The 21,813-nt window shown below is 37.9% G+C and overlaps 1 protein-coding gene across 13 annotated transcripts; it reads left to right on the forward strand.

Annotated features, from left to right (window-relative positions):
• Window positions 1-920: 920 nt before the first annotated feature.
• BNIP2 (BCL2 interacting protein 2) lies at window positions 921-21,805 on the forward strand. 13 transcript variants are annotated; one of them, XM_087745496.1, is made up of 13 exons: window positions 952-1,052; window positions 4,414-4,561; window positions 5,258-5,451; window positions 5,931-6,061; window positions 6,840-6,907; window positions 8,033-8,200; window positions 10,122-10,298; window positions 10,983-11,085; window positions 11,314-11,466; window positions 12,075-12,161; window positions 12,296-12,394; window positions 13,874-13,909; window positions 16,595-21,805. In XM_087745496.1, exons 4-13 carry the CDS (start codon window positions 6,012-6,014, stop codon window positions 16,641-16,643), a joined length of 990 nt encoding a protein of 329 aa, XP_087601622.1. In that variant the 5' UTR covers window positions 952-1,052; window positions 4,414-4,561; window positions 5,258-5,451; window positions 5,931-6,011; the 3' UTR covers window positions 16,644-21,805. The 13 variants fall into 13 exon arrangements, with proteins under 13 accessions (XP_087601620.1, XP_087601628.1, XP_087601626.1 ...); XM_087745495.1 differs by having other exon boundaries at window positions 5,314-5,451; XM_087745497.1 differs by lacking the exon at window positions 952-1,052 and adding an exon at window positions 1,098-1,429 and having other exon boundaries at window positions 5,314-5,451.
• Window positions 21,806-21,813: the final 8 nt, after the last annotated feature.

A 21,813-nucleotide genomic window follows, 5' to 3' on the forward strand; every position in this document is an offset into this window, starting at 1 on the left:
AAAACAAACTTTGTTGCTATTGTTGCATCATTCACCTTTGGGCAATAAATTGGCTGTGATCAAATTAGTAGCTGTCTGTATGTTACGACAATGTGTTAGTGGCGACTTCTAAACCTTAGCCAAAACCTTCTTTCCATCTTGACCAGATCCTCCTCCTAGTAACGTTGACTACCATTACCATTCTTAGGTGTGTGAAAAAGATGAAAATGAGATTTATCTAACTTCCTGTGCTTCTGTTGTGCATATGTAATATCACTATATTCATCAAGGAGGACTGTATTTTGGATGCCGTTGCTGCCATATTTATACAGCTGAAGTTGTAATTTCAAATGATGTGGCGTTTCAGGCTTTTTGCTCAATAACTCTGCTACTGCTGCCTCGCTGGCATGTAGTAACTGATGTTATCTGTTCTCTTTTTCCTCATGGAGAAGGTTCCACGTTGGTTTCTGACGGTCATCTCCTACTTTCCCGAGCACCTGAAGCATCAGGCACAGCACACTAGTCTAGCACACAGAGCTCGGTGAGCGGGCCTCATATTTTCCATTCTGTGTCCCGTTGACCGCGGCCCAGGACTCGACCCCTCGATTAACACCCCTGCGACAAGCGGCCGTCCTGGCGGGGGGGGGGGGGCGCCGTTAATCACCTGGGGCTGCCCGGGCCGCAGGACTCATCCTCCCCACGCTCCCGGGAGGCGGGCAGCGCTCCTCGGCCCCGGGCCGAGAGGACGGCCGCCATCCCCGGCGGTGCCCGGGCCCCGCCTCCGGCCCTCGCAGCGGCGCGAGCCCCGCCTCGCGCGCTCCCAACGGACGCCTGGCCGGCCTGGCCCCGCCCCACCCCGCGCGCGTGCGAGGAGGGAGTGCGCACGCGCCAACTGCCCGGGGGCGGGCGCAGCGGCGTTGTTTTACGCATGTGCGTGGGTGCGCCAAGCCCCGCGGAGCGGCTGTCACGTGAGTCCGGCGGCGTATGCGCTTCCGGGTGAGCAGGGGCGCGCAGCGGTGCGGGCTCCTTCCGCGGCGGCGGCGGCGCGGGCGAGGCCGCGGCCCCCCCGCCAGGTACGGCCGCGGAGGGGGCGATAACGGCGAGCCGGGAGCCTTGAGCCGTGGCCGTGGCCCGGCCGGTCTGTGCGGGCGCAGGGCGGGGCCGCGGCCCGGCCGCCCGCCCGCCGGTGCGGGAGGGGCGGCGGGACTCAGCCAGGAGCCCTCGGGCGCTGTGGGTCCTACCGGGGCGGTGCTCGCCTGCGCCTCAGGCGTGAGAGCCGCTGCTAGGCCGCGCCCGTGACGTGCGGCCCCGCGCTGCCGAGCTCGCGGCTCCCTCTGCAGAGCGCGAGGCCGGCGTCGCTCGGTCCGGCTTCCGGTGGGCGCTGGGAGCGGCGGAGGGAGGCGTGCGGCGCACCGAAACGTTAAGCTGGAAGCTCCCTTGCCCTGCCCCGGTAGGGCTGTCACGGCAGAGCAGCACGGACTTCAGCCTTGTTTTCACTAACGGGGCTGGGGGGTTGTCTTCAGTTACGGAGCCTCTTCCTCCCCCCCGCCCTTTCTCTTGTGTGGCTGCATAATGAGCGGGGGCTGGGAGTGGAACAACGCTTCCCGGTCTGGGTTTAGCAAATGCGCAGTGTAGAGCTATGTCGCAGAAGTTAGAGTTGCTTTCTAGTGTCTCTTATTTTAATTCCTCCTTATTTTCAGCCACTAATGTAATACACTAAGTAGTAATTGATTATTTCTGGTTAACTTGTATGCATATTTAGATCTTATAAAGGAATGTTGATTGTATTTAGGCAGGGTATAAATTCTTTTTGACTGTTGTCTGACAGGTTAGTATTTACCTTTAAATGGATCTCAGTGATTCAGAAATGCAGATTCTTCTGGTGCTCTGAATGTGGAGTTTTAAGTAGTATCCTTGGAGATGAAAGCAAGAGTGTTGTCAAAAGTTTTCTCATTTAGCTAGCTGATTTCTCCATGCTTTGCTGCTGCGAGAAGGAAGTAAAAAGAGATGAAGAATTGACTTGTTGTTAATGAAATTCCTTGCATACCTCATTATGCAAACTTGAAAGTGATAACATTTGGATGTCCATCTTCAGATCTGGAAAATGTTTCCTGGGGTTATGGCTAGCGTGCCCACATTCTAAAAGCCAATGGGGTTATAAAAACATTTAGAAATTACAGTGAGCTGCACCATGGGGATGTGTGTACCAGAAAATATATCTGTTCCTTACTTTTGGCATGCTGTAAAATCAAATGTGGAAAATGCTCTTAGAGGCACCTCTTTAATGCCTGGAACCTGGAATTCATTTAACTAACACTCAGTTAATGTTTGTGTTGAAACAGTGAAGGTAAAATGTAGAAAAAAATAGGCTAACCTTTTTTGAAGTTGATTTCTTTCTGAGACTGAAACAGCACGCTATTCTTTGCTGATCAGGTATGTAGGTCAATAGTGTGCTCATTGCAATCGTCTTGCAAAATTAAGTTTATATTTGTTCTACTTCAAATGCTGAGGTGCTGATCAAGGACTGAATATAGATCTTTGTATTGGATAGACAGATAGGACCATATGAAAGTGGAGAGTGGAATTCCTGTTTATTTGTGTATTCTTCTGAGAACTCAAGGGTGAAAACCTAAAAAATAATTTTTGCAAGGGGTCTTTAACTTTTTAAATAGAATGATCTCATGCATTCTGTTGTCTTTTTTTCTTTTTTTGAGTATCTGGAAAAGATCAGAGTCTCTGTTTAGCTGTAAACTAAATTTTTAAAAATGGCAATTTATAGTAGGCTTCTCAACACTGTTGTATTTGGTATTCCAGCACCTACCAACTAAGCCAGCTCAGTATTAATGAGAGAACTTGGAAAGTCTCTCTCCTTCCAGGGAAAAGGATGAGAACACTGATGTTTGACTTCTGGTGCAGGCAGTAATACTCCTCAGATGCAAACTTAAGTAGGTTTAACCTGGTGTTCTGGAAATGGAAATCCATTCATTAGCTGTAGTGGAAGGGTAGTGGGCTTTAGTGATGTGTTCCCTTGTGATACTTTTTTTTCTTTTTGTAATACTGTAACTTGCCTGTTGAGATACTTAAAAGTATAAAAGGCATTGTTGAGCACCAAAGTCCATCCCTTCCAGTAAGAGAGCAGAACCACATGGCAATCCTGCATCCGGATGTTCTTTGATGTGTTGAAGTTTCTGACGTTTAGATAGCTCCCAGTCTTCCAGTTCCATTTCTTGAAGTAAAATGGAAAGTAATGAGCAATGGAGAGTAAAAATCATCAGGCTTGCTGTTCTCAGAAACCATGACTTTTTGAGTTGGCCATGAAGAGCGCTAGGATCAGGTAGAAATTAATTGCTTTTCTTCTACAAGACTAATAAATACTTGCATTATTACAATATATTACATTTTTCAAGTTAAGCTTTTAGATCTGTGATTTACAGCTGAATTAAAAAGAGACTTTGGCATAGTAAAAACAGAAGATGTCAGCACTACCACAGCAGCTGTAGGAAGACTATTGTAAACTCTGCTTTAGTTTGTATAAGCAGAAATAGATTTTTTTTCCACTGCTTTGTAAGCATTTATATTAGTGATGTAAAATTAGTCAGTAGTTAACTTTAAAGTCAGCACTTTTCTAACTTTCCTGGGATTACCTTTCCTCCTTAATTTCTGATTCTTCTAGTTGACAAATGATAGTACTTTTGTACATGAGACTTAAAGTCAAAACATCCAAAACAATGACTTAGTCTGTACGTTAAGTAGGATGCTGAAAACCTGAATTCAAGCTTATCTGATGTTGAACTTGGAACTTGCTTTGTAAGTTGTTTGTTATTGTACTATGTGCTATTTAGCAAATGATTGCTTTCAAATCTGCCTTAATGAGAGGTTTTCGATGAGAATTCTGTAAGTAGTGTGAGAAGTGTTTTGTAAAAGTGTCTTAAACTTTGATTACAGCATGAGTAACTTTTAAATGCTGTGCCTGTCTTAGTGTATCAAGTTTATCTCAATGTAATGAAATACATGCAGGTAGGAATTGCTTCTGCACTGAAATGCTGTGCATCTGAAACTAATAAATGTTACTTGGTGTTTGGTATTCTTCAGAAGTGTGGTGAGAAAACTGTTCAAGTCTTGGAGCAAAACCCTCCTTTGAACTGTCTTGTAGGAACTGTATTGTGAATGCAGTGCAGGCAAGCTCAAGAGTAGCATCTTATAGCCACCAGCACCTGGATAGGGTTGGTTTGTGGTTTGGTTTTTTGGGGTTTTTTTGTTTGTTTTTTTTTTCTGTCAGTTTTCTTCATTTCTTCATCTGTCCCTTCAGAATAAAGTAATCAGTTTAGGTTTTCTTTTAGGTTTAGTGTCTGTTTGTTTACAGTGAACTGCGTATTTGCATCAGATGGTCTGTTCCATACTGATTGTAACCACTGTATTCTCTTGACTGCGTAGGGTACCCTGTGAAACTTCTCGTGCTTCATCTCAGTGTCCTGAAACAAATGCATAAAGAACTATGCGCGTATTCACTGTTACTGCTGATCAAAATATGGTCTTATCTCCAAGCAAATATTTAAAATTCATTGTTGCAAACACTCAGCAGGTTAGTACCCAGGAGAAACTGTATGCTGAGAATAGCAACATCTTAATGAAAGAGAGGGCATGTTTCGTAAGGAAACTCATATGATGCAAGCGGCAAGAAACTACTCCAAACAGCATGTTAGTCAAAAAGGACAAATAGAAAGAGGGAGAGCTGGGAGCACAATTGCTGGGGGGCAACTTCTTGGGAGATTGTGTGCACAGGCACATACTGCCAGCAACTGAGCAGTGCAGGGGCTGAATGATTCAAACAAGGGAGAGTCTGACCCTTAAGAGGAACGAGGTTGCTATCTTCTAGAAATTTTATTTCAGTTTCCTGGGTGAGGGAAGCAGGGAAATGTCAGTAAAATAAGCTTAAATTTTGGTCATGAGTGTTTAATTTGCCTCTAGTAGTGCAGTTTTACAAAAAATCGGTCTTTAAGTTTTTTTATTAATCAGCTTGTGTAGTGTAGCTTTAAGCATTGCAGGACGTTTTAAAAATCAGTCTGTGGTTGTAATCAGGTCAGGAGAAGAGAAATCGAGATTTGTCATGATCCTACAGAACAGTAAGTCTAACTTGTTTCTTTTTAGCCATGTGAAAAATAAATTGTCTCGCTGGCTTAATTAGCCATAAGGTTGCATTCAAACTTTGTACTTACTGGTGTTCTGTGTTGATTGCTTCTTTGCATGTAAAAATATCATTGTTTCCTGTTTTGATTAGTGTTGATTTTCTTAACACCTTCATTGAGAAGTTTGCTTGTTCCTGCCAATCTTTAGAGCCAACGCAGCCAAGAGCTTCAACTGGCTTGGACTTGTATGTGAGCAGAATGGTTTATTATATTCCATTATCGGGGATTCCTTGTTGCTGGTGATGGGTGAGCCAGAAAAAACACAGCTTGACTTGCACATCACAGGGTGAGTTCTCTGAAAACACTTTCTGAAATAGTTATCTTTAAAGTGTTTGGCCGTTTTTAAAAACTGGGTTGTATTTTAGATCTGACCATCTGGGTTTTTTTTCCTCAAAATATGCACTTATTGAATATCTGTTATAGAACCTAGAGAGCTCTCAGGTTTCTTACAGTTTGGAGTGAACTGGTGTAATCCTAAATGATAGATCAGGTTGCTCAGGGCCTTGATTTTAACTGAGAGGTTGATCCTGCTTGAGCAGGGTGTTGGACTACATGAGATCCCTTCCAACCTAAATTATTGTATGATAAACCATTCCATAAGGAGTTTGGGGGCGGGGGGAAGGAAACAAACCATAAACTTTTCCCTATTTTTTTTCTTTCTTTTCCCCTGCATAATACCTCAACTTGGTGATAAGTGAAAGGATGTGTTGCAAGTATGGGAACTACAATAGTATTGAACTACCATCTTCTGTTATGTTCCTGCAGTTCCTCTTTAGCCTGCTGTCCTGAAGACAAGAGGTTTTGGCTGATCAGGAGTCTCTATTAGCAATTCAAGTTGGCTGGAGAATGGAAGGTGTTGAGTTTAAGGAAGAATGGCAAGATGAAGATTTTCCAAGGTTTTTAATTTTTTTTTTAAGTACTTCAAATCAAATGCATAACATCCAGAATAAGCTACCTCTTTATCTTCCTGGTGAACTAACACTCAATAATAATCTTGAAGTGTTTTCCACTAATATAGTAGTCTTGAAAGGGTTTTGTGGCATGTTTCTTTATGGTCTGGAAAGGGATCACTTCACGTTCATGTCTAAGTTAAGTAATACAAGAATGCCACTGTTGAAGTTTCCAGTGTTACTAAAGTGAAAATTTTCTAAGTTTGGGGTTGTTTGTTTTCTGTGGTAATCTTTTGCAACTACATTGTTTGCATATTATTACCAGTGTCTAAAGGCCCAAATATTTCATTAAGCAACATTTCTGAGCAAAATTTTTAACAGTTAAGACTGTTAGTGATGCTTGGGCCTACAAAGAAACTAAAACAGCTGACTTCAGAGGCATTCTGTAATAACATGACTAAACTACTTCTGTAATGTATTTAATGTCAAATTTTCTCAAGCAAGAATATGACAAGTTTTCTTAAGGATAACACACACTAACAGCAACCAGTATTTTGGCATTTGTCACATCAACATATGGTAGCTTGAATGCTGTAAAGGAATTTTCTGCTATTGTGTTGCTTTGTTTATTGAAAGCTTGAACTTAGGCTATAAGTAAATTTAGTTCAGTACTATCCCACAGTGTTGTTTTTAGCAGTGCGTAAGTCTAAATATTTGGTGTTTAGCTGGCTATTTAAAAAGGAAAAAAAAGTTTTGTAACAATAGTTTCTACTTTGTGCACTAGACCCCTGCCAGAGGATGATCCTGTTGAGTCAGATGGATTGGCTGCAGCTGGAACAGAAAGTGAAGCTGGTAAGAACATTCCAATCCAGTCAAGCCAACTGCTTCCTGCTTAGACAGCTGTTTTAAAGCTCCATTTTGTTTGAGGGTGTTTTTGGGGGAGTTTTGATGGTGATGTGGTGTGTTTTTTTTTTTTTTGAATCAGGCTTGAGGAAACAGCATTCTAAATGACGTTTTTGTATGTGAAGGGTATTATAAACATCTTGTCTTGAAAGAAAAGGGTTTGGGGATAAAATATGAGACTCTTCATCCTCCCTGTGAACAGACCTATCCAGATAATACCGGACAAAAATGAATTATTGCACTCACTTCCTGACCTGTCTTAAAATCTTAGTTCATTATTTGCCTTCTGTGCATCAGCTAGGGCCTACCTTAGTTTCGCTCCAAATTTCAGACCTTTGTGGCCTTTTAAGAACGTTGCCTGTCCGAATGGTCAGAGGGGAAATAATACAGATTTTTTTTTTTTATTATTATTTTTGATCTTGTGTTTCTGCTTTAGTTGTGGCATTTCCATTGCTGGATCAGTCATTTTATTTTATTCCCTGCTTTCAACTGCTGTCTAAATCATGCAAGTATTTGCCTTGTGTCTCAAAGCATGCTGTGTATTCACCTAATAGCTTCTTTAATTTTCTGTCCTGTGTTGTCTGTCAGCCTTCTTTTTTTTTTTTTTTGCAGCTTGCATTTTTTGTTTCATCAAAGATGGTTATGATGTTACCAATACCTAATAAAAACAAGGGCTAGAAACATGAATCTATTGCATTATTTGCAAGACTTATTTAGTATAATATCTAGAACAACTCATGGTACTCTTTGATATAGCTAGCATGGGTAATAGTTGCTTAGGTGGTGGCAGCACTTCAGGTTTTTCTTCTGTATGGAGGATGGTGGTCTACCGCTGTGATCATAGTGTGTATGCAATTGTGTAAAATTAGGGTCTTGAGGACTTCAGAACTTTGACTGCCAAATGCTGTTCTTTTCACCCTGTGTTTAATTCTTATTTCAAAGACACATCGTTTAAATTAAGGGCATTAACTTACAATGCATTCTGAGAAAGCACTGTGCTCTTCTGCCTTGTTAATATGCTTATCTAAACTTGCTTTAGCTTTGAAAATAAATAAATTGCTTTTTTAAATACAGAGGTTAATGGAACCAAAGTGAGGAAGAAACTAATGGCTCCAGATATTAGCTTAACTTTGGATCACAGTGAGGAATCTGTTTTGTCTGATGACTTGGATGAGAGTGGAGAAATTGATTTGGATGATTTAGATACTCCTTCAGAAAACAGCAATGAGTTTGAATGGGAAGGTAAGTATTTTGTTACTTTTGTCTGATGCCCTAAAATATTTCTATTTTCTTATGTGCAGGTCAACAGTTTTTCAGGTGGGAAATAACTATGACTCAATATTACAAGAGGAAAAATATAAAGGGAGTGATTAGATTGGAAATTGGAAATAGGTGCAATGAATTTTTTAAAGAGCAAATCAGACCTTGACTTATTAGTAAACAGGCAACATAATAATAGCTGTAACTCCAAATAAACTTAGATGAATGTCATTAAACACCTGTAAGACTTGAGGTTATGGAAAAATGCGCTCTGTTGCAGTATGTTTTTAAGAACCAACCTGGGGCGGGGGAAAATCAAAGGTATTTTACATGTATTATAGATCAGTTTTAAATGGAGGTGAACCATATAAAGGGATATAGATTATAGCTTAGCTAGTCAGAAATGGATGAATTGCAAGCCTTTGTATTTAAGGAGGACTGAATGCTATTTTTAAAAATATTGAGTAACACTGATCTCATATCTTACTGTGGTGAGAATGGCAGAAGGTCAGTAGCCTTAAGAGTTTGCATGCTTTCTGGATCGACTGGAAGTGTTAGAAGAGCGTCTATTTTGTGTCAAGGAATTCTGAAATTACATGATAGGAAGTGAACTTAGCTATAGCACACTAGTAATGACCTTAATTTTAAGAAATGAATAGATGCTTCCTCTTATTCTTATAGGCAAAACCTGGAGATGCTAACAAATTTTGAGTTAAAAAAGTTCTGTGCAGGAGTTAAAGCAAAAGTTTTAAACTTGCAGCTTAATTACGTTTTAAGGCCCTTTTATGTAAGCCAAGAACTGTTGTGTCGGTCAAACAGTTGGAGTCTTTAAATTCTGTAAACTTCATGACCTGAGAATGTCTCTAATAAGTAAACATGTAAACTCTATTTTTTTTTTTTTTTTATTCTGGAAATAAAATAATTTTAATTCCTGAGTAAACAGGAAGCTCTTTTCACTGTTACACACGAAACACTACCTGTTCTTCGTTCCAAGATACTTACAAATGGAGAAAGAAACACTCTTTAGAATGAGGTGGTTTTTTTGTTTTTAAATAGCTGAAGACATATTGCAGGTGAAGTTTTCACAACAGACTGTGGGTTTACCTGTGTAAAAGGATTTTCATCATTTTAGTGAAGAAGAATTGGTATTTAGGGTTAGTTTTGCAGCGATGCGAAGGAAATGTTCCGAATGTTTGTGCCTTGTTTTTAAAAGTGGCTGAAAAGGGTTTCTGTCTTTTCTTCCTTTAATGCTGCTGCCTTCATTTTCCTGGAAGGATAGTTTCAATTAACAGCTTTGTCTTGGGAACAGACAACTAACTTGCAGTAGGTTTTTCTCGCTTTGGGTAAGGTCTATGCAACAACGTCAAGAATCATAATTTAATTGGAGCAAATTGTTTTCCAGATTCCTGTCAGCATAAATTTCATATATATTGATTGCGCACATTTGAATTAGATTTAATTTCTAATAGATTTGCCTGCATGTCTGCTTGCGAGGTACTGTCAATGTTTTAAATCCTGCTTTTATGCAAATCTGTGATCAAGCAAGCTGTGTAATTATCATTGGAGTTAACCACTTTGTCTATTTTGGTGAGATCCATCAAGGTCTGTGTTCTGAAAGCCTACAATTAAATAGGCTTCCTCCATGAATGGAAATTTGTCGTGTACTTTAACATAGAAAATTACAGTCAATGGATGACTGCCACCATAGAGTATTTTGATAAAATATATGACACCCATGAGATCCTGTTTTGTAATGACTGAAGGAACTAAGTCAGCTGATGTGTCTGACTAACTGAAGAGTATTAAAATACATTAGATAGCAAAGTGGTTAACCTGTGTTGTAATTGATTGTCACTATACATGATATTCATAATGGATCTTGAACGTGTTTTAACTTTGGCAGATGATCTTCCAAAACCAAAAACTACTGATGTAATTAGGAAAGGATCGCTTACTGAATACACTGCAGCAGAGGAGAAGGATGATGGTCGACGCTGGCGAATGTTTAGGATTGGAGACCAGGACCATAGGGTGGACATGAAGGCAATTGAACCATATAAAAAAGTTATCAGTCATGGTGGTAAGGATTAGTGATGTGCTGAGGGGAACTGTTGAGAAACTACTTCAAGCTGAGTTGGGGTGGCACAGGAAGAGCTTTGGGGCATGAAGACTCATGTGATGATTCACTTGTTGCAGTATTAAGGCATATGGTTGATTTAATGTGTTTTCCTAATAAACTAAAGTTCCAAAATCAAGAATCATAGAATCGTTAAGGTTGGAAAAGACCCTTAAATGTGCACATGTTCAGATGAAGCTACTAACACGCACATATGTAATAAGATGTACTTATCTGTTCTACAGTGTCAGTGCTACCAGTGTAATTCTTTGGTCTTAAGAGTGTTGAAAGCATTAACTGTAGATCAACTAAAGCATAGATCAATTTAATGACTCTTCCCAACAGTCTGAAGTTTAGGTTGGGGAAAAAAGTTGACTATATCAAATGTTATTAAATATACTGAGATTCTATACTGAGATGTTGATTGTAGGCACAGCATTTGATTTACATCAACTTCAGCTATTTCTTTAGAGGTGGACAAACTTGAAAAAGAAATCTTGAGGTTTTCTGTAACTGTATGAATCTGTCCATATAGAATAGATGTTTGTAAATCTCTTTAAGGTAAATAATGAAAAAGCTTACTGAATGTGCTTGACCTTGTATAAATGTAGTCAATGTCACTATTGCTGCTTTTTTCTTTGTTTTTAGGTTATTATGGTGATGGGTTAAATGCCATTGTTGTGTTTGCCGTTTGCTTTATGCCTGAAAGCAGCCAGCCTAACTACAGATACCTAATGGACAATCTATTTAAGTAAGTCGTCATCTGCCTCTGAATACTGTCTTAATTTCACATTGTGAAACTTCGTATTTTAATGTAAGGGCAATTACTTCTCTCTCTTTTTTTAATGAAGCTTTTTATGTTCCAGGTGAAGGAAAGGTAACAAATAGAAAAGCAACTACATCTGCTTCCAGGGGAAGGAAAAAAATTATTACATGTTGCTCAACACTCTTGCCAACTCTATATTTTTTTTAAATATAGTTTCTTTGCTTGTTTCTGCAGATATGTAATTGGCACTTTAGAGCTGTTAGTAGCGGAGAACTATATGATAGTTTACCTGAATGGTGCAACAACACGGAGAAAAATGCCAAGTTTAGGCTGGCTTAGGAAATGTTACCAGCAAATTGATAGACGGTAAGAAGCTCTGCAGTGTTTCCTTAAAATATTCACATGCTCAGTGATACACATGTTTAGGGAAAACTGCTGTTTAATGTGGTATCTGGTACCTACTGGTTAAGGTTTAATTAAGCAAATTGCTTGGTGTATTGAAAACCTCTTCCTAAGCTAGACGATGTGGAATAATGCTACAGGCATGCCTGATTTTTTTCTGTTGTGTTGTTTTTGTTGTTGTGAAAATAATAGTGTTAGAATACTGAATACAGTTACCATGTAGAATATCCTTAAAACTTCATGTATTAACATGATAAGGTAATAAGGGGTGTGTGTGTCCCTTTGTGAACCACTTCATCATTAGTTGTGTAAAAAGATTCAAAAGAAACTTCTCTGGAATGTTATTTCCTTGTCATTGTTGTGAAACTGATACTACATCTTAAATTTTGACTATACAGTTGTGTGGTATTTTTTTCTTCTGGCAGATGGTAATTTCTAATAACGGAATGTCAGAATACTAGATTTATGTGACAGTTGTGCTTGCAAAAACATACTTTTATATATTAAAAAACCCCTTGTTGTCATGCTGCCTTTTTGTTCTAGTAATTATGTCCACTGTTTGAATTCTTCAGGTTAAGGAAAAATCTGAAATCATTAATCATAGTTCATCCTTCTTGGTTCATCAGAACACTTCTGGCCATCACAAAACCTTTCATTAGGTAATACTCTGGAAGCTATTTCTTTAAAAAAAAATCCTAACAACTGTTTACTTTAAACCTCAAAAAATGTTTTAATATTGATGTACTGGAAAATTTTTAAGTTGTAACTGTACCCTGCATTTGTTCTTCCACAGCTCAAAATTCAGCCAAAAAATTAGGTATGTCTTTACCCTGGCAGAACTAGCTGAACTCATCCCCATGGAATACGTTGGCATCCCAGAATGCATAAAACAGTACGTTTTATTATTCAAACATGTTCTACACTGATCATGTTTTAGAACCGGTATATATTGTATTCAGTGATTGGTTTGAATGTAGTACTTTGCATTTAATAAAATTTAATTTACCTCAGATCATTGCTATCTCTAGGAGGAGTATCCACATTTGACTACATTGCTAACTACAGTTTGGTATGCAGTAGCATGGATAGTCAAAATGGTAACGTATAGGGATTTTCATCGATGGTGCCTTAATTACCACGTTAAGGTGTGTGAATTAGGCTTCTAGAGACAAGGCCTCATTCCAGTTGTTCTACCCTTTAGTATACTAAACTGGCTTCTGAGTGAGAAATTCTGGGCTTGTTGATACTGAAGTTATTTATAGTATCTTCAGTGTTCATGCTAAAATGTGGAACAAGTTAAGTGGTGAAATATCACTTGGGTTGGGATTTCATTTAAAATAAGAGCTGTGGTGGAAAATGCTGAATCCCTACCTACAACAGTTCTAAAACTACTTTGGTGAAGAGGTGAAGGCAGCATCAATGTCCTTGTTTTTCTCCTCTTCCTTCCCTCCAGATATAAATACCCATTTTAATGTCAGCACAACTCTGCTCTCAAATATGATGATGATACTTTTATCAACAGCATTTGTGGGTGCAGTAATAGAGTAGAAACTATAAACTTGGATCTTAAAAAAGCCAGATGAAAATACTAACAATTCTGATAAACTGATCAGCCTATTAGAGGGTATAACATACAAAACCTATAGAGTATGCATCACAATAGGTGATCACAGACTGAGAACTCCATAAGGAAAGACGGCATAGTCTCACTGTGTGGACAGAAGGGCACATCCATGTTGAACAAATCCAGAAATCCCACCTCCCACCCCTGCAATGGCTGGTTATTGCAGTGAACATTTACCTGGTATCAGCTGCACAATTTAACTTTTTATAAATTGGAGAAAACACAGTTTTCTTGGGCCGGGGAGAAAAGACTTGACAACACTGAAGCAGCCTTGTGCTATCTTTAGAATATTTTTTTCACTGGGGCTTCTGAAGGATGTGTTATGAATGAATATTCATACAAGACTTTCATTCTACGTCTTGAAAGACTCCTTTTTGTACTGATGAACCTTTAACTGTTCTGCAAAGGCTGAACTTGGTTGACTTATGGAGTTAATTCTCAGACTTCTGTGGAGGATTATATCTGACTTCAAACTGTTATGAATACAGACTTTAAATTTTAGTGATGGATGTTAATACTGTACAAGAAGTTGTATTGAATTCATGTGTTATAGTAACTAAATCTTAATGCTGCTTCTTTAATGCTTATAAATGTTGGAGGTACGATATATTTTTTTTCTTAATTCTATCAGTTTCAAAACTTGGTATGTTTCTACAAACTGTATTGATGCTAATACCAGTTTGCAGCTTCTGTTGAATTTGGCCTTCATATGTTATATTTACTGAAATCAAACTTTTCCTTACCAAGGTATGAAGAAGAAAAGTTTAGAAAGAAACAGAAAAGGTATATTCATATTTTGATTAGGGTTGCATCTAGATAAGACGATTTGCACTGCAACTAACTCCCAGTTATTGGCTTGCATAAAGGAATAAGCATTTGTAAATATAAACATGCACTAGTGACTTAAGTTTTTATGCGTGAAAGTAACTATACTGCCTGCAAGTACAGTATATCATCTAAAAGAACTCACCCTGGATGTTCAAACAGATATTTGTGAATAGTCTCTATTACTCTTATTACATGAGATGCTCAGTTTTAAGGGGATACCTGGATTCTCAACTGAATCTTCAAGAGGCAAAAATAGTGCTTCTATATGAATCGATTAAATCAAGTTTGACTGTTTCTAACAAGAAGTGATGTCTGAAGGAAGAGCTTTTTTTAGGTGCTAAGCTGTAGCTATGCATCAACAGAGATGCAACTCTGGAAGAAATTCTAATATTGAATCTTGTATTTTGTATTTTTGGTATTCATTACCTTTTTCGTTATTAACTTGCACAGATGCAATCTAAATTAGTATTTTTAGTGCTGTTTGTATTTGCAGTGCCTATGTTCCTTGCTAATAAACATTGGATTTTCATTTTGTTAATTTTCAGTCTCCTGCTAACTATTTAAGCTATTCCAGCAGCTCATGACATTTTTTGAATGGATATGTTATTTTTTCATTCTGTCACTAACAAATGTTCTGACAGGTTTTGCTGCTACCTTTGCTTTTTTTTAATTACTCTTCCTGTGTGTGCATAACTATTGAGGGAGGATTATTGTCTAAATTGGGTAATGGACATAAGGAAAAACACTGAGAGATTAAAAGGAGTTTAAATTCTTTCTGAAAGCTAACGGGTAAAGCTAGTGACAAGTGTTGAACATTCTGTAGGAATTATTCTAATTAAGTGATAATCTTGCAGTGTGTAACCTGAAGTACTAAGCCTGTCAAATTTAAGAAACCCTTTCAGTACATATTGAACAACAGTTCTGCTTGATTCCCCCCACCAGGGTGCATAATTTGGCCCAATTCTATGGCAAAGCCCATTGTATTCAGAATGCAAACCTGAGACATTCAAACAGTAATGTAAAAACTTTTTAAAATCTTCAGTACAACAAGCACTTTTTAGTGTCCCTGTCAATATCGTCAATTATACTACCATTACTTTTGTAAAAAGTAGTATGTTCCTAAGTGAAACTTACGTATAGGGGAGAGATCACAGGAACTATTTGATACTGAGACTTTAATCAGGTTGAAAGCAGTTGTAGGCATTATTTATTATAATAGGGGGAAAGGAGATGCATTTGAAGTTTAGTTACTAAATTTGTTGAGGATGGCAGTAGGAATTCTTTGGCTATGTGTATGGGTCACTTTGGAAGCTAGAATATGATATACCTTTATGGATTTATATTGTCAGCTGTATGTTTATGCATAGCTTGTTTGCATTAGCTTACCATATTTTCTTACGCTTTCTGTGCTTAGTCCTGTAAGTCGTGTCAAAACATGCTTTCCTACGATACTGCAGTAAGGACAGGGATGAGTTGCAGCTGCATGCTGGTATTCGACTAGGGCTGTTGCTTCTAGACAACACTGCTCCAGACCTATTGGATCCTTATGTACTAGGTTCAGTTCTTAGAGCTGAAAAAAAAAATAAATACAAACCAACAACTTGCCTCCCCTTTTTATGGGTTCATAGCCTAGAAGCGCTGTCATTGTTTTTATCACTTTGAAAAACAACCTGTTATAGTTTGGGCGACTGGACAGGTAGGTTAGACAATTAGGTTGTTAGAAGACAAACTTGGCTTTAGCCTCTCTCACTTTGGAACTGCTGTTGGTTTTAAAATTAATTTACCTCCATGTACAACTTATTTTCCAGAAGATATACTTAAGACTGTAGCTTCTTCTTACTCTAAAGAGGAAAAGTACATCTCATGGAGGACAGTCAACTATCCACTGCTTTCTGCAAAGCAACGTTTTGTTTGCTAGTCCCAAGGCAGATATTTAAAAACAAAACAAAGAAACAAAAAAAACCCAACAAAAAAAAAAAAAACAAAAAAACAAAACCCCCCAAAACCAACACAACACCAAACCACACAAACCCCCCCAAAACCCCACCAGTTTTAGCAGCATGATGGTGATTTTTTTCCTGGGTAATTACAAGAATCTTAGAACTTAATAGAAAAAGTATTGCAGTTAAGGAGCCACTTAACTTTTGTTGATTCAACTAGTGCTGTTACCTTTTTGGCTTAATTACTATAACAATAAAGGTAATTCTGTATTCTGCAGTGTATGAATTCATCAAAGTAGTAGTGCTTGACGGTATCATCATGTTACCTGTACACTTGTATTCCTGCTTGCATTCATTAATAAAAGCACAGAACCTGCTTTTTTTTTTCTTCTGTAGTCAAACTTCACTTGCACTTTTCAAATGCCTCCTTTCAAATGCTATGGTTATTTAAATGGTTTCTTAACAATTTTAATTTCTAGGGGGAGGTAGGAAAACAAGATTTACTTTTTTTTTTTTAAAAAGCGTTGTTGTGACTGCATCCAATACAAATCTTAATTTAATATTTATTTACTAAAACTTTTTCCATGTAAAAGCTTTGCGTTTTCCTGTTAAGATTAATAGTTTTTGCTTAATATATGAGCTATCAAACTAAACTACTTCTTAACATAGTTCTAATTTTACTGCTTTCTTTGCTAAGCAGAGTTGACCAAGAGCTGAATGGAAAACAAGAGCAGAAAAGTGAACAGTAAGTTTGGAGTCCAAACAAGACTGAAGAATATGCAGATGGAATGATGCTATTTTTGCTCCATTTACAATGCATTCTTTGTGTGTGTATATATTATATAACCTGTTGCAAAAGGTGCTTAATTTCTTTGGACTAGCACACAATGGACTGCTTACTGCTGTATTGGTTTGTCTTGACTTTAATAGCTATGTTTATGTAATAATTTTATACTGCTAAATGTCAAAGAACCCTATGTTTTCAGAGGATGTTCTTGCAATTGTTTATCTAAATGATGCATGTTCTTCAGTAAAATATTTATATACCTAAATGTTAAAGGAAAGAGATAATATATATTTTTATGACGGAGCAATATATTGTGTGTACCTGCTGAAGGAATTCATTTGCAGGTAGACAAGGCCATAAGTTACTTGTTGTTATTGTATAAATCTGTTTTGCTGTAAATGGTCAAGTGCATTTCTTCATTGTCACAGAAACCTTAATTTGTTTGGATATTAACAATCACATAATGTAGTCTTTCACAAGTGTGGAGATCCTTATTTTTGTTCACATACCTAATACAAGCAGTACTCATTTACCTCACTAGAGTGAGCTTGAGCTTTGGTGTCTTTTAGTCCATTTTTCAGAATGCAGAACTGCAGTTCCGTGAGCTTCAGTCTGTTGGCCAAAGGGTTTAACCCTAAGCCACAAGAGAAGCTGAACTGTTTGAATGACTGGTAAGAAATCAGACCTTTCTCAATTTAAGTAGCGAGTTTAGAATCTGCTTCAGTAAATCAAGGCTATCTCAGCTACCAGTAGGAAATGAGTTCATTGCAGTTCTTCCTGGATGAGTATCGGTTGTCACCAGGAGGAACTCTGGTCATGCTCAGTAGAGCTTGGGAGTTCCATGGATATTCTAGCCATAGTATCAATTGTTTGCAGAGGTATGGAGAGTCTTATGCTACCTGTGTCATCCTTGTACATGAAACATCCATTTCGAAAGCTCTTAGTTTGGCACATGATACCAGATCTAATTTCACTTAACAAAAAAAAAAAGTGATTTAAAGGTTGGTTGGGTTTTTTTCTCCACACAATGGTGGTAAACTTGTATGTGTAAGAGGTGTTCTTGGACATATAACTAGTGTTTATCAGGGCAACAATAATGCACTGATTGGTAGGTTGTAGAAGTTTGTAACATCTTTTGATAATCATTGCTGTTACCTATAAGGACAGGTGCATGCAAAGAAATCCATTCAGGAGTTGAGCAATATAATATTGTAGCAGATGTATTAAATCTTCACTTTTGGTTTTTATTGTGCTCACAATTTTGTCTTAATACCAAAAATATCAGTTCTCAATTATATTAAAAGTTAGTGTTATACAGTTCTCCTATGTAAAAACATACGGTTGCGTTCAACCAGATTACTACCTGACACTGATAAATAGCAGTCAAAAGATAGTTCCATGGTCAAGACTTATTACCAATTAACAATTAATCTACTGTCTCTAATGATAGATGTATAGACTCTGAGAGCATATTCATGTCAGATGAGGGCAAATTGCTCATGTTGGAGCTCTGGGAGTTTAAGTCTGCAATTCAGAGACTCTCATCTTAAGATCTAGGTACTTTTATTATAGTAGCTTCTGTATCACAGTTTCAAAGAGATTAATATGCAGGATGTTCTCTTTCAGCAGGCAATGCTAATTCCAGGTTGCCTTGCATCCATTTCATCAGGTTTGGATCTTGCCCTGCAAGCAGAACACAAATGTGAACAGTTTGTTTGGGACTGTCTTAACTCCTGCTTCAGTTTCAATGTTGATCCAGATTAATGTAAAGTTCCAGTTAGTAAATTGGACACTTACAGCCTGTTTACTTCTGAAACTTTCACAGTGCAGTGTATATGAACATGCAAACCTGTAAACCTTCCTGATTTTTACTGATTCTGTGTGGTTCCTAAGCTAGATACTAAGCATTCTGATCACCTCATTTCAAATTTTTCCTGATTAAAAAACCAATATTTTTCTCAGTAAAATCATATTCTTTGTGGAAGGATTGTAGTTCCATATGCCCTGTTGCTTCCTATGTGTATAGTGCAGTACAGAGTAGCCAGTCCTCTGTATAGGCCCTCTTATCAAATGATGGGATTGTTATTGTTGTCTTTCCTGGTGGCTGAGTGATTCTACAGTTTCATGCTGCAGCAGTACTATTTCTTTTGGAAATGTGTATGTGCTTACCTAATGGTTTATTTCTCTAGTGTAAGTTTTTGTGAATTAATATACAGCACAGAGGTTCTTCTGTCCCTAAAGATGCTCAGCTTGAGAAATAGGTGTACTAAAGAATTATTCCTCTCTGACTTTTTGTAGCTCATCATTTAACGGTGAGGTGGATGTTTGCAAAAAGCAAAGAGGTCCCAAAGTTATCTTGAACACAAATGGGTAACTTTTTGTCACTTATCTTTTTTTAAAATCTATAAAATAATTTAATATATTTTAATATTTAAAAACATGAAAACTTGGAATGTCATACTTCAATAAAAGTTATTTCAAAACCTGAATCACTTTGTGATAAGATACAGTATTGTAGGGAATTCACCTTTCAGTGGCACTTCCTTCTAAAAGTAAAACTCATGTTGCTAGAATACAGTTTGAGCCCTGTCAAGAAAAGATAATTTCGTGAGTCACTAATTTCCCTTTGATTTGGAGGTCTCATTATTTATATATATATATATATATATGTGTGTGGGGTAATAAGTTGTTAGTTATCTTTTGTTATTAATGTGTGCAACTGAAATAGAGATGTTTGGGCCAGTGGCCTCTCTGTGTGTGGATGTGACATTTTGTAAATTGATTTCTGCAACAGGATAAGTGTTCAGAAGTGGCAAAGCTATTTTGGAGAAAGTGTAATTAAAAACAGATGTGAGTAGACTCCAGATTGCTTGAATGTTCTTGATGTTCTGTGTGGCAAAGCCATGTTCTGTTGGAAAGTAATGGAGAGGGATGTGTAAGGATTTAGTGCTGAAGCAGATTGAAGTCAGGTTCTGGGATGTTAAAATGGAGAATTTTTGGTTCCAAAAAGCTTAGAACTAGTTAGAATAATAGTGTTATAACATGCAGTTTAGCATATTTTTTCCTTTATTTTCCGTGAACAAGTGAAGAACAGTACTTCTTGCTGTGAAGAACTTTGTACTGAGAAAGAGTAGTTATATTCTGAATTGCACACAATTAGTATATAGCCTGTATTTGTTAGCATGTTTAAGCAAGTTTGCATCATACACTTAAATGCTCTAATGACAGCTTAAAACCTTTCAACAGTTAATTTGTGTCAGACTTCAAGGTGAGATTACATGTTGGTGGTAATGGAGTCTTATGCAATGGCCTTGAAGTGTGTCATAGGGAGGAGAGGGTGGCATCGGTGCCTAGTCATATGTCAGCTTCACTGGTGTCGCCCACTGAAATGTCTGTAGTTAAGAGAAAATAATGGAGCTGCATTGTGAATGGGCACTTTTTAAACTAAATCTGTCACAAAGAAATAAGTTTCTTGGTGAAAAGTGTATTTCTTCCAGAGTCAAATTCTTGTCTGTGTATCCTATGGATTTATACAGTATTTATTATGTAGAAAGAAGGCTTAAATGCATCTCTTATCACAAGCTGTTGTCTTTGGAGATGACTTTAATTCTCAAGTCATTCCAGTCTCCCTCAGAAAAGTCTCATACGAGGAACAGAGGGGAGAGGGATAATAGCTTGCGTGCTTTTTGTAACTGCAGAAGTCTTACAAAGCTTTCAGTGAAAAAGTCTTACTCAATCCTTGCGGATGCAGGTCATTCTCTAGAGGATTTGTTTCACCGACTGTTTGTCGGAGATGCTTGAAGTAAGTGCTTTAATTATACTTTTTAAGGATACCTGGTTTTAGTCAGAGTAGCACTCTGAAATATAAGGAATATTTAAATATTCATATTCTGAAAGACAGATATCGCAGCTTTCCTAGCTTCAAAATTGTAAGTTGAACTACATTGTTTCCCTTACCACATCTTGGTCCCTATATTGAGCTAACGGGGAAAAAAGGGCATTTGTGAAGTGAAGAGGGTGCAGTTGTATTACAGTTTTTAATCATTCCCTTCAAGCATGACTGAGATCAGTGAAATGAAAGCCATTCTTTGCTCAACTAGATCTGTTTTTCAGTTTTGCAATTTGGACTGCCCAGATCACTCAGATTTAAACACTGATTTCCCCCCCCCCCCCCCCCCCCCCTTGAAAATTATCTGAGGAGAAGCTACTGGAGTCTTTTCAAGAAGTCCTTACCGTACCGTATTACTTACTCTAGCTTGCTCAGCTGCTAGTTAATATTTATGACATGGAATTCCAGGTTAATAATAACAAAAAATATTCGTGGAAGACAGATGCTGACTTTCCCAGTGGCTCTGCAGTTCTGCAGTGTTTCTTACTCAGTCATCTGAACAAAGTCTTTTTATTAAAAAGAAATGCCTGAGCAGTAGGGTGCCTACCAGTTGAATGGTAGATGGAAGGGTTAAGATGTTGTCTGTTAGTATCAGTAAACTTTAGTATGTGTGATATGGGAAATGCGCAGTGCTTAACAAAATGAAGCTGCAGTAGTCGTGCAAAAACACAGGTTGTGAACCATAGAGGATATAACTGGTTTAAATTGACTATGAATATTCTTCACAGATGTGACCGTTTTCCTTTGCCCCTTTAATATAAAGCTATGTAAGTACAAGACTCTTCACCTACCTCTTAAGAATGTTGTGATCCTTTCTTTTTAAATGAGCTTCTGTTTTCTATTTGTGTTCCAAGGTGTCATGGAGCAATGTGAGAAACACAGTGCTGAATGTGCTAGCTGTTAATACTTACGGGAAACTTTTTAATTAGGAAATAAATGCTATATGCGATACATACCTTTGCAAAAGGGTCTGAATGTTTTATTTTACTGCTTAGGAATGTATTGATAATATGGGAGTCTTTTGTGATTGTATGCACCACCAATTCCCTCTCAAAAACATGAAATTTGGTTCCCAAAGTGGTGTTGGTACCGGTTCGCTAGTCGCAGTGAAATTTAACAATTATTTTGGAGTTGAATATTTGGAAGGCTTTTGGCAGTTGCTACAGGGTGGAGTATCATGTTCGAGGAAAATGGATTTCGGTCACTATGGTAAAATAAACCTAAACCCGGAACTACAGCCGTG

The sequence above is a fragment of the Nipponia nippon genome, unplaced genomic scaffold (genome assembly GCF_047370975.1).
Source record: "Nipponia nippon isolate SJK-2023a ecotype South Korea unplaced genomic scaffold, ASM4737097v1 scaffold_9, whole genome shotgun sequence".
Taxonomy (NCBI): Eukaryota; Metazoa; Chordata; class Aves; order Pelecaniformes; family Threskiornithidae; genus Nipponia; species Nipponia nippon.

Coding starts and splice junctions, on each gene's coding strand:
- BNIP2 (XM_087745494.1), top strand. CDS start 6,012: ATGGAAGGTGTTGAGTTTAAGGAAGAATGGCAAGATGAAGATTTTCCA. Junction 10,299..10,982: donor AAAAGTTATCAGTCATGGTG/GTAAGGATTAGT, acceptor CTTTGTTTTTAG/GTTATTATGGTGATGGGTTA. Junction 13,910..16,594: donor TTTAGAAAGAAACAGAAAAG/GTATATTCATAT, acceptor TTTGCTAAGCAG/AGTTGACCAAGAGCTGAATG.